Raw genomic sequence first — 13,393 nt, 5'->3', positions numbered from 1 at the left:
CGGGTTCCGTAGAAAAGTTATTAGGGTTCACTGAAACTTCACTATTTCCATTAAAAGTTAAGTGCAAAATAAGATGTTTCAGCTTTGAAATATTTCTACAAAAAAGAGATTGACCAAAGTTGTATGGGACTTGGTGTACCAATCCACTGATAACGAGTCATATTTAGTAAAATATATCACTTTATTAAGTAATATATACCAAACCGCAGTCAAATATATTCTGTCATTAAAAAGTCTTTTCCCTTAAAAAGGTTAGAAAACATGATTTTTCATTTAACCATAACTCTGTACTAACAGTTTGGTTTTAAAATGTATATTAGCCAGTATTAAGTGATCTATTTAGGTAAATAGGTCTCGTTAGTGGTGGACATTTGGACCACTTTTGGTCAATCTCCTTTCATTTAAATATACACTGGCATAGAGGGACTATCCAGGCTACGTTCCCAAAAAAAAAAAAATATAATCGTAATCATTTATTCGGAATAAAAATGGTATTACAGTTTACAGTTGGTTGGTTGCTCTACAGCAATAAGGCCGCCCAAATTGTACTGTATGCATGTGTTATGTCTGATTGTTGAAATTTTAGTTCTGTGCTATAAAGTATATTTGATTTGGTCAGCGTTTAACATTTGGTCTACATTTATAGATGGCGCTGTGCAGAGTTGCCTTCGTTTAACATAATATATGCATCTTTTTACTTTGTTTTTGCATATAAATGACTAGCTTTTGCCTGTGACTTCGTCCGCGTGGCATGTTATAAAAGAGAGATCTTTGTGTGTGTGGGAGTGCATATCAAATTTCAAGCATCTAACTTATGCAGTTTAGATTTTTTCATACAAATGTTTCTTCCCGCTAAGTCCCGTTTCCGTGGGAATTTTGCAATATCCTGTTGCAACTAAGCTTTAAGTTAACTAAGGTTCAAGTGTCTAACTTAAGCGGTTTAGATTTTTCATACAAAAGGATTTTCCCGCTAATCCCCGTTCCCGTGGGAATTCCGGGAATTCCTTTCTTGGTGCACCTCTACGATACCTAAGTTACGTCCCTTCCAAATTTCAAGTGCCTACGTGTAGCCGTTTAGGCTATGCGTTGATATGTCAGTCAGTCAGTTTCTCCTTTTATATATTTAGATTACCCTTGTTGCTACAGCCAGCCACAACAAGTCTTTCTATCCATTATTATTCTGTTCAAAATAAAGAGAAACAATATAGGCAACATAATTCTATACCATATCTGATCGAAATATCAACCAACAATTATATATGCCTTTGCCATTACGTTATATTATGTACCCGATCAATGAGAAAGTAGGTAATTATCACGTTAAATATGTACAACGCCATCTATATTGTTTTTGGTGAACATAGCCTGCAAAGTCCCTCATTGTCTATGTACTAATGTGTTAATGTTGTGTGCAATAAAGATTTATTGTATTGTATTTGCTAGCGAAGTGTATCCCACCCTCCTTAGACAATACGGTCCCCTGTAGTGAAAACCTGTAATGCGCGTTTTTGCTAAAACACATTCCCGGTAGTTTTAATCCAGGTAAAAGAGCCATACATCAATGGGTAAGAGAATCACAACATTCACAACCCTGCTTAGAAGTCATTTGGTTTGAAATTCGATTGCTAAAGAAGATGCTGGTGCTAATTCCCGTAAACACCATCTAATTTTATTTAAAGTTATATCTGTCATTTTCTTATCCGTCGAAAAGGAAAGGGACGGGTAATAGACAAGCATAAAATTTATGGAACACACGTCAATTTTAAGCACAAATCTAAAACAACCGTCTGAAAATTGTACATTGGCCAGTAACCCGACAGAATTATGTTGACATCAACATACCAGCGAGATACCATTTTGATTCGCCTGTGTTATTCATTTATTTACTCATTCTTCGTAAAATTAAGAGCTGTCAATCATCCGTCCCTTTCATTTTCGGCGGATGAGAATATGACAGGTATAACTTAAAGTAAAATTAAGAGGTGTCTGCAGGAATCGGGGCCATTGTTTGTTTATTTATTAACTATTGATTTTATTTTAATTTATGATGATGATGGTGTATAATTTGTAATGCTATGGGACTAGTATCTGAAATAAACGATATATTATTATAGGAATGGTAGGCTGAATGAAACGTAACGTAAAGAGTGTGAAAGAGAGAGCGACGAGTGAGCGAGAGAGAAGAGGATTACAGAATGACAGGGAAATGGCGGACGGTGGTTTAAATAAGAAAACTTAGAAGAATATAAAATTGTTAAAATAAACAAAGTTAGATAGAAATAGTAATCGTTATCTTCATGCCCTATTCTACATTATATTATATTATATTTAATCCAGGTAAAAGAGCCATACATCAATGTGTAAAAGAATCACAACCCTATTTAGAAGTCATTTGGTTTATAATTCGTTAGCTAAAGAAGATACTAGCTAATGCGACCTCTCTTTTTCTTCACAATTAATTATTTGTTATCTTATATTGTAAGATCAGATCAAAGATCAGAAGTCACAGTTGAAGTTATTCATTATCTTATATAAGTCTGCCCGTTGCTGACCGTTTTTGTATTAATTTAGGAAACATTCATAACTGAGACCTTGTTTTTGAATCGACTCACGTTCGAAAATATATATCCATTTCACGTAGCACATCAGAACTTGTCATTAGCAAGATGAGACAGGTATATTTGCGCACGTGAGTTGAAGAGCTATTCAAAAATAATGCCCATTTAGTCTGTGTAGTGCATACTATGCTCTCGACCTGATCAATTAGGAAGCAATTGCATATTGTGTCTAATTAACTAATCACTCGTTGGATGACGTCGGCTGGTGCGATTGGAGAAATTACAAATTACTACAGTTAAGCGACCTTCCCCACGGCGAAACGATCGAAACGAATTGACTATTTATTGAATACTTATAAAGTAGACAACATAAAGGATATTTTTGGATTTTACTAAAAGTCCAGTCGTGTCCTAATAATATATTAATATAATTAGTATGAAATATTGAGTTATGCATGATAATTATTATCATAAAACGTTCAAAGGTTGAACTTTTTGTTATATGACATGTGGCCTTATGCCAGAATCTCGCAACCATGCGATAGCGTATAAAATCTTATTGCGCCGCGAGGAGGGGCCCTAATTGTATTCACGCTACTACTACACTGCAAGCGAATGTTGTTTTTTGAAGTTGTTCTTAACCTGGGCGATAGTTTTTAAAGATATGTTAAATATACATAATTATATTCCAGTTTTTATATTTGTCCTTAATCATGGCGCGTGATATCATGGAGGATATATGGCGCCCCAAGGCAACTTTTTTGCAAGGATGGAGAGAGTCGTGGAGGAATTGGAGTTTGGCTTTTGCCCAGCAGTGGGCACCTCACGCTAGACAAGACAAGATAACCTCTGATACAAAGTGATAATAAAAAATACTATGTATACTATGTATGTGTGTCGTGAGCGTTAGGCTCACGATCTGGAGGTCCGGGTTCGATTCCCGATGGGGACATTGTCGAAATCACTTTGTGAGACTGTCCTTTGTTTGGTAAGGACTTTTCAGGCTTGAATCACCTGATTGTCCGAAAAAGTAAGATGATTCCGTGCTTCGGAAGGCACGTTAAGCCGTTGGTCCCGGCTATTAGCCGTAAAAACACCTCCACCAACCCGCATTGGAGCAGCGTGGTGGAGTATGCTCCATACCCCCTCCGGTTGATTGAGGGGAGGCCTGTGCCCAGCAGTGGGACGTATATAGGCTGTTTATGTGTTTATGTTATGTATAAAACGGCAACTCTTCGCCCCGTACCCATTCGTATAGGACGCCGACCTCACCCCCTCTGGGTTTTACTTTAGTCTTGAATGACCGTAAGCTAAAGAGCAAGGAAGCGCGCGCGTACTGCCTGTCTCACTTGTGGTAAAAATGAGATTTTTCTATGGAGTGTCCGGGGTGCGGGGCTCCTTATTCTATGACGAAGTACCTACTAAATTGGATATAATGAACCGTATAGTGATAGATCATCGACCTATCACCCATAATGACCATTAGAGTTATAATAGGATACCGAAATCGTACACTTTTATAACAGACACTTTAATACATCGAACGACTGCTATCGCGTGTGTTATCGCTGTTAGATAAGAGAACCTTGGTGACTATTTGTGTAACATTTTCTATTAAAAAAAAATAAAAATAAAAAATAAAAATATTTTATTTCAGACTAAGATTGTCCATAAGATGTTAGTAGTTACATAAACTTAGTATCTATGTTAGTGAGTATAAGACAATCAAACAAGTTTAGGCCCCTTTACCGATTTACGCGCTTATGAACAAAGTCGGTAAAGCGACGTAGAACAGCCGAGTCCATCCTCTCGGCAATCATCCTGATAACATGCTCATAATGTTTAAATATTTCATACAAATTGCACTAATGCGAAAATTTTGCTATATACTCTTTGACTGCAAGTTGGCGACAACTAATCTTGCCTCCCCTCTAAGGTTCATTAAGGGCAGGCTTTTACCCTGCTGTGCAACGTATATAGAATTTTATATTAATTTTCATATGCTGCGGCTACAGATGGCTTATGTTATCCAATGTCATTTATCCTGCTATGTGTTAAGTCCTGGTCTTTTTTGGTTAGCAGCGGCACCCATATACCTTTATGTTTTCCAACTAAATATTAATGTGTGTGTATTTTAATTTTGTAAATGTATATGTGTGTCGTTGGTTTTACCTAAATAAACTTTTTTATTAAGTCCTCATGTATTTGATATTTCCCACTAAGCAGATTTTATTCGAAAACAATCTCTTTTACAGGCCACCTTTTTATATAATTATTCTTTGAAATGTTTTTTAATATATTAACTATAGCTCATGGTGTGACTGTCTGCCTGTCACATGTTCTCTCAGAAACTACTAAAGTTATTGACTTCGTTTTCACAGAGGGCCCATCGGTGACATGGGAAAAGATCCAGAAGCTTCCAGAAGGCGCTGTGATCGACTACTCGTCGCTCCATACCCCCACCACGGAGAATGTCCACAATATGCTGGACAAGTTGGTCGTGGTGAAACTGAACGGTGGACTGGGCACTTCCATGGGATGCAAGGGGCCGAAGTCTGTGATCTCTGTACGAAATGAACTCACCTTCCTGGATTTGACTGTCCAGCAGATCGAGGTTCGTACAATATTGATATCGTTCCTGACCACTGACTTCACGTCCTGGCTGGTTGCCTTCCTGACAACATCCCCAGATCACACGTTCAAAATCCCATACACTTCGAATTTTATGTTCCCCGTCACTCCCCAAACACCTCCACGTTGTTTGGAGTATTTGTTGAAATCGGAATATTATAAAACCCTAAAGATTTCATGAAGTTTCCGACATGAAATACCAGAAGTCAACTCAGATTAATGGTGTGAATCATCCCCCGAAGTTTCCGTTACGGTTTCACTAACACCCTTACATAACATAAATCAGAAATCAGAATCATTTATTCAACGTAATTATCATGGATAAACTTGTTGAAGGTCAATGTAACATTTTTGAATTTACGTCATTTCGCAAGGTGTTATGGCTGAGGAGAAGAAATGACAAGAAACTGCAACAGCAACACATCTTTTAAAAACCAATGAGGATATACATAAACAGCCTACATACGTCCCACTGCGGGGCATAGGCCTACCCTCAATCAACCGGAGGGGGTTTAACACCCTGTACTAAAATGGGTTTTATTCTTGTTCACAGCACCTGAACAAGACCTACAAGTGCAACGTTCCTCTGGTGTTGATGAACTCGTTCAACACAGACGAGGACACTCAGAAGGTGATCCGCAAGTACCAGGGGCTGAAGCTGGACATCCACACATTCAACCAGTCGTGCCACCCGCGCATCAACCGCGAGTCACTACTTCCCATCACTAAGAACGCTGATGTGCACAACGATATTGAGGCGTGAGTTTTAAATATCTTCGATCGTCTGAAGTCTCTGACATGGCCAATGTAGCGTTTACCAGTGGCGGTCCTAGCAAAACATTTAGGTTGTACGAGACCTCAGTGGCGCCTCCACAAAATACAATCTAATCTAATCTAGCCTACAAGATCCCACTGCTGGGCAAAGGCCTCCCCCTCCTTCCATTTTTCGCGGTCCTGTGCGTATTCCGGCCAATCCCTCCGGCAAGCGTCCAAGTCGTCACGCCATCAAAAAAATAATACAATACAAAATACAATATTTATCGATTAAGTTACGGCCACCGAAATTTACCTAAAGAAGACCAGTCTTGGATGATTATGCCCAAGTAAGTTACGCGTTCTTCGAACTGGGCTATCACGGATGAATAGATCAATGGTATCAGGATCCAGCTATATTATAGTTATCGCTTATAATGTTCACAATTAGTTGCATTTGTTGAAGAAGTAAAAAAAAATACCTAAATGTCTGCTTACTAATTGCAGATGGTATCCGCCCGGCCACGGCGACTTCTACGAGTCCTTCTACAACTCTGGCCTCCTCCAAAAATTCATCAAGGAAGGTCGCACTTACTGCTTCATCAGTAACATCGATAACCTGGGCGCTACCGTCGACCTGAACATTCTCAACCTGCTCCTCAACCCAGACTCCCATAACGTCTCCGAGTTCGTCATGGAAGTGACTGACAAAACCAGAGCAGACGTTAAGGGAGGAACTCTCATTCAGTACGAAGACAAACTGCGCCTGCTCGAGATAGCGCAAGTCCCGAAAGAACACGTGGATGACTTCAAATCCGTCAGCCAGTTCAAGTTCTTCAACACGAACAACTTATGGGCCAAGTTGGATGCGATTCAGCGCGTGGTCGACCAAGGATCATTGAACATGGAGATCATTGTCAACAACAAGTCTCTTTCTGATGGAGTGAATGTGATCCAGCTAGAAACCGCAGTGGGCGCCGCTATGAAGTGCTTCGAAGGCGGTATCGGTGTTAACGTGCCGAGGAGTCGCTTCTTGCCGGTGAAGAAGACATCTGACTTACTCCTAGTGATGTCTAACTTGTACTCACTGTCGCACGGGTCGTTAGTGATGTCCCCTCAAAGGATGTTCCCGTCGACGCCGCTGGTGAAGCTCGGGGACAACCACTTCGCGAAGGTGAAGGAGTTCCTGAACCGGTTCGCGACCATACCGGACCTGATCGAGCTGGATCATCTGACAGTGTCTGGTGACGTCACATTCGGCAGGGGCGTTTCGCTCAAGGTAAGCCAGCAGACATAACATAAAGGATACCGCTCAAAAATAACCCAGAAACGTCATGATAATCGATCAACCTGAAAGTAGTGTCAAATCATGGTATAAAAAGACCCGGGGGGTTAAAATGGCCACATCGAAGCAATTCATCTAAGAAAGGAATGTTGCAATTAGACATTTGCGCATATATATAAATGTAGGTGCGCAATGCAAACAAATGTCAAACAGTAATATTGCTTTCTTAGATGAATAGCTTCGATGTGGCCATTTTAACCCTGCTTAATCAACAATCATCAAAGTACAAAATTTCCTTGCAAAGTAAATTAAAAACATTGGACGTGATTTTTTTTTTACTAAATGTCGTTCCTTCCAAAACCTTCAAATGCTAGCTGTCAGTTTTGAGCATACGTAGTTTTCTTATACAATGTGTCAAATAATGGGCCTATTAATAATTATTATTAACGCTTTCAGGGCACAGTGATCATCATAGCGAACCATGGAGACAGAATCGACATACCCTCAGGTGCTGTGCTGGAAAACAAGATTGTGTCCGGAAATCTACGTATTCTGGACCACTAGGTAGGCCATAGTGCGGAGCAACTGGCAGTGAACGTAATATACAAGACTACTAAATAATGGGAACCTAGTCAAATGAGATATGTTTTACGCAATATTAAAACTACATTTCTATGGAAATATTGAGGTGTCGTCATCAGTTGAAGTGTCATATATATATTTAAAAAAAATGGTGAGCCAAAAAGTAAAACGAGATAGATTTTTCACCATCTTAAGGTGAACGCGCACCTATTCGCGTCGCAGGTGCCGCACGCGCCGTAGTGATCGCATTTTATAAATCGTATGCAACGTCGCGCATTTTGCTGCAAACTAGTTTTGCGCGTTCACCTTTAGACTGGCCAGGCGCAGTAATATTCATACTTTTATCATTTAGTAGACTTGTATCCCCGATCACAGTTATTGAGGTTTTTAATATATTTTATCGAACCATCCAAAGCAGAGGCTAGAGGAAAAGTTGGTCAATTGAGATATTTTTTACAAAACGATACGTTTCTATGGAATTTATACAGATAGGTATATACACGTATGACGTCATCGGCAACCGTGCTCAAACGTCGTCCTCATTGTTATATAAATCGTAATTAAAAATCACAAATCAGACAAAAAGAAAAATGAGTTTGATTTTGGATCATGTTAGACTAGCTACTATTTCTAGATTAGTATTTTATAATTTATCTTTGACCCGGCCATTTCAATTTTGACTCTTCGTGGAGTCTCTTTGAGTTATGAGTCGCCAAAATGATATATGGGATGCGTTATGCACTCTTGCGTTATTATTAGAATGAAATATTATTATTACCTCCACTAACTGTGATTGGTTTAATAACTATAATAGTACGTAAGTCCTACCGCTTCAAGTAAGATAAAAAGTGTCTGTACAACTCGGTCATGTTATAATTACTGGTGTTCCGTATAATATCGAATAACGTCATAGTTTGCGAAGGGATTCATAAGAATAACGTCGCCTTTTAGTAAAAACCACATAACCGCCTTTTTGAAAAATCACATTATACAAAAAGGTAAGAAGAAAAGCGGAAAAGAGAAACGGAAAGTATCCGCCTTACTGATAAAAAATACACAAGCGAAGCCAAGGAAAGTTCAATCGAATTATTTTATAATTGGACTCAATTTCGCTTGGCCCACACACATTGATTATTGAATTTTTTTTTTAGAAATGGTTAATCGCTCATAACCAATAAGGTTACAACTCAAAAACTATGGTTTCGTGTTCATACAAAAGCGATTTGAAAGGAAGGAGCCTATTTTAGGCTAAATTAAAATTAGAAGGTTATAGTGTAAAAATATAACCAAAAAAATATGTTTGTTTACTCAAATAGTCTGGGGAACTGTCAAAATTTAAAAACCCTTAACAGTAGCGACACCTGATGGGAGAAACAGGCAGTTTTTATCCTCATTACTGTACTTTATTTTGTCAAAATGGACATTATAGTGGCGAATTTTTTTGAGTTGTCACTGTGTTGGGTTATGGGCGATCTATACATCCCACTGCTGGGCAGAGGCACACAGATATAATCTCATAACTACCTATATTACACAGACACTACACTGACGACGTTTTTGTACTCGCGCAACTGTGTGTGTGATGTCTAGGGCTGCCACAGAAAATGAATTTATTTTAGAGTAAGTAGGTACACTATCCAAGAAGAGTTTTGTAATGTATACAAACGGCATACGCTGCGATAATAATAATTTTAAAGTTTGATTCATCGTATCACAATTTAATCGATTATAATATATTAAGTATACAACAGCGTTTTGAGTATATTTCGCAACAACCCTAATTAACTTAAGTAACTTAGAATTATCTAAAACAATTTTATATAATTATTATTTCTAAAGTCTATCTCTTCGAAAAAGTTTCACTGGCAGAAAATGGTCTTTACAAGTAAAAACCGCATATTAAACACAGTACTTAGCGCAACCGATAAAATAGCGTATTGAGAGTGATACGTATCGTTTTTTCTCGCACCTATCATATATACGTAGACAAACTGTATTGCGTGTCGTTTTTAAGTTTCTTAGAAACAGACTTCACTCTGGAATATTCAACTATTACATAAACACTAGTTTAGATTTGATGAAAATGGTTGGGGGGGAGGCTAAGCTGCATACTTTGAGTGCGAAAGAGGCGATATATGGGTCTCTATCGCACTGGGCAATGTATTATAATCTGTCCTGCTGTCATTCTAATCATGCTGCTAAAATTCGGTTTACGTATTACTCGAATGGGTAAAACAGCGAAGAGATATTCTAACCTTAGTTATATTAAGTATAGCACAGAATATTAGTAGACGTAGCTGTTGCATGTGTGATCAAGGCCGTTAATTCAATTACCTATAACCGAAATTAATTTTAAGCTCTGCTTTGAAAACTCAATCTTTTGATTATAGCGTGGCCCTGATTCCTGCAAACACCTCTTAAATTTATTTTAAGTTATACCTGTCATATTTTTCTCCGTCGTAAAAGAAAGGGACGGATGATAGACAATTAAATCCAATTCAATTTAATTTTAAAATGTACGTGAAACCCGGGTGAATAAAATACATTTTGAGAGGGTTGTTTAAGATTTCTCTCTAAATTTCCTTTTCGGCGTATAAGAAAATGACAGGTATAACTTAAAATAAATTTAGGTGGCGCCTACACCAACGTCTACTTAGATGGAAACAATAATCCAGTTTTAGCTATCAAGATCAGTTTGTATAACTATCTTCTTTATATAACTTTTTATGTAAATAAATATGAAATTATTTATTATCTTTTAATTCTTTTTCTATGTTTATATCAAAACAAAACCAAATGTTGCCTTTTGCTTAAAATTTGTTATTTAGTTTTTTTTTTTTATAAAAATGCCATGTCTTAAAATTATTTTTTAAGTTTAATTATTGTAGAAATATTGTAAAAGTTTATTGTTGGGTATACGCGAGCGAAATTTGACTAATTGTTTTTTTATTTAATAAAATATTGTGTAAAAATTTTACAGATTTTTTACAGATACAATTAGTTTACAAAGCACATTTTTTCTTCGTACATTTATCACTCCAGAGTCGTAATTTTCATGGGTTTAAATAGTATGTATATTATAAATAGTATGTATTGTCTACAGCACACGAATTTTCTACCGCAGTTGGTTGTACGCTTAACAAGTGTTTTTTTTTAACGTGACTTATTTTAGATTTGCCACAAATCGCATTAACTACTTATCGGGACAAATGAGGAGCGCTGAGAACTTTCACCCGGTACAAAATTTAAAACAACAGGCCTGATGGTACCCAGTTGGGCGCGAACTTCGGTCCCAGAGCGTAGTCTGTTACCCGGTGGAGTCCGCGATATTTCTTGAAGGAAATTCAAATGCGGTCCCCACGGTCATCCGCTCTTTTTTATATACGATATTTTTTTTAAAATCAGTTTATTTCCTGTCTATTTGTTAACTGGATTTTATAGTAAGTTTCGATACTTGTTGATTATATTTGTTTTTGTATTACTTATTGTTATTAGGTCCCTCCCCTACGGCGACTTGTAGTGATTCATCGTGACTGTAACGATGCAAGCGCGCGACCGTGTTTACGATGTTGGGGGAAGGGTAGCGCGTGAGTGGAGAACTGAGCATCAGTGCGCCACAGAGTCGCGTTTGCATCGATGCGAACGCGCGATAGTGTCGCTGTAAAGACCCGCCGCGCCGTGGGGAGGGGCCTTAGAGGAAAGTAAGTTTTAACTTTTTCTTTGTGTAGTACGTAGAAAAGCCCGATTGAATCGCTCTAGAGTGTCAAAGTAAGGTTGCCGTACAATACATTTACTGCGGTTTATATGGCTTCTTTGTAAAGTACACTACAAACTTAGTCCTAGTGTTCAAATTAAAGTTAAAATTTCAATTAAATTGATACGTTGTTGGATTATTTATGGTCTTTTATTTTCTCTCCCGTTTTCTAGCCCCGTCGGAATTCGGCCTTTTGATTTTTTGATAAATATTTCGACCTGCTACTTTTTCTGTCTATAAAAAATGTTGCAACTCCTAAAGTAACGGCAAAAGGTGCTGATTCCAGTACAAACCACCTTATTTTATTTTAAGTTATACCTGTCATTTTCTTACCCTCAAAAGGAAAGGGACGGGTAATCGAGAGCCTATTTGATTCGCCTGGTTTATAAATTTCCTGTCCCTTTTCTTTTCGGCGGATAAGAAAATGACAGGTATAACTTAAAATTACATTTGGAGGTGCACGCGGGAATCGGGGCCATTGTTTTTGTCAATTGTTACTTTATTTAAGTAGGTACAGTACTTAAACACAGAAGAATCATGTATGATAGCATTTCTGTATGTAACAGCCGAAGCGCACTTTAACCTTTTATTCAATATAGTTTGTAATTGAGTGTTTAACACGGAAAATTGTCAGAGAATCAAAATCAGCCATTGACGGAAAATTGATTTACTCCATCGCTAATATAAAACAAGATTTCAATTAAGTTGAATAATAGAATCGATCTTGTAGAACAAATGGTATTCATTTATTGTTGTGCTAAGTATCTGCAGACACGCTGTATCTGAGGTTCTAACGGTACCGCTCACGCCATGCCGGCAGTGAGCCTGCGATGTGTACTACTACTTACATGTCTCCATATCGCGACAAGCATAGATAACTCAGCAAATACTCAAGAAGATTTCAAAGGCGCATCTTCAGCGAAAAGTAAACACTTTCAAAAGGCCAAAGAAGCGCTAGATTCAGCAGTAGCAAAGTAAGTTATTTAAAGCCAATTGCATGTATGTGTGAGTTTGTATGATACCGTGTTTGCGTGTAAAGGTGCATGCTGGACGCTGGCTATTAAACGGAAACTCCAGCATCTGTGCCGAGCTAGGTCCCCTCGACCCTACAGGGTCTCACTATAGCTTTTTTTTTTTGACGTGACTTATTGTAGATTTGCCGCAGATGGCATTAACTACTTGGCTGGACAAATGGGGAGCGCTGAAGGCTCTCACCCGGTACAACGTTTAAGACAACAGGCCTGAGGGTGCCCAGTTGGGCGCGAACCTCGGCTCAGGGCGTCGTCTGAGAGGAAAAATATTTGAAAGAATTAATCGACCCTAGCGGGTCGATAGCGATAAGCGCTGAATGAGGGAAATCGTCGACCACGCCGGCGGGGTCGGTATCGGGGTCCTGAAGTGTTTGGTGTCGCGAGCTGATTGGCTGCCTCTATGGCTAGAGTAATCGGGTCGTCGGGATCGTATATTACGTCCTTCGGACGCCGATACTTTTCACTCACTATAGCACACCCCTCACACGCCATACAAAAATCTCAATTTTATCGTGTGCCACCTATCGATCAAATGCGAGCGAGACAAGCAGTTCCACGCGATCCCTTCCTCCTTAACGACTTGTGGTAGACTGGTCATAGAATAAAAGTCATTCCCGCGTTAGGCGGCAAGAAAGTCATTTTTGTATGAAGTATACGGTGTGTCCCAAAGTGAGACCCAACAGGGTTTGAGGTAAATCTAGCTCGGCCCCGATACGAATAGGTGCGGAGCGGAGAGTGTCCATTCTATGCGAAGTTACATTATAATATCCATTTTAACCGTTTCGATCACGTGAAAGGG

General features: G+C 38.6%; 1 protein-coding gene across 4 annotated transcripts in view; it reads left to right on the top strand.

The window, feature by feature from the left end:
• The window catches only part of LOC126380332 (UTP--glucose-1-phosphate uridylyltransferase), a 32,844-nt gene extending 21,142 nt beyond the window's left edge, over positions 1-11,702 (top strand). For all 4 annotated transcript variants that reach the window (XM_050029680.1, XM_050029677.1, XM_050029681.1 and 1 more), the window contains 4 exons: positions 4,940-5,172; positions 5,743-5,948; positions 6,450-7,221; positions 7,684-11,702. In XM_050029680.1, coding sequence (XP_049885637.1) covers positions 4,940-5,172; positions 5,743-5,948; positions 6,450-7,221; positions 7,684-7,791 — 1,319 coding nt within the window. In that variant the 3' untranslated portion in view covers positions 7,792-11,702. The remainder of the gene's footprint in view (positions 1-4,939; positions 5,173-5,742; positions 5,949-6,449; positions 7,222-7,683) is intronic.
• The last annotated feature ends 1,691 nt before the right edge of the window (positions 11,703-13,393 follow it).

The sequence above is a fragment of the Pectinophora gossypiella genome, chromosome Z (genome assembly GCF_024362695.1).
Source record: "Pectinophora gossypiella chromosome Z, ilPecGoss1.1, whole genome shotgun sequence".
Taxonomy (NCBI): domain Eukaryota; kingdom Metazoa; phylum Arthropoda; class Insecta; order Lepidoptera; family Gelechiidae; genus Pectinophora; species Pectinophora gossypiella.
Note: the sequence above shows the minus strand (reverse complement) of the source record. Positions and strands in the feature narration are given on the sequence as shown.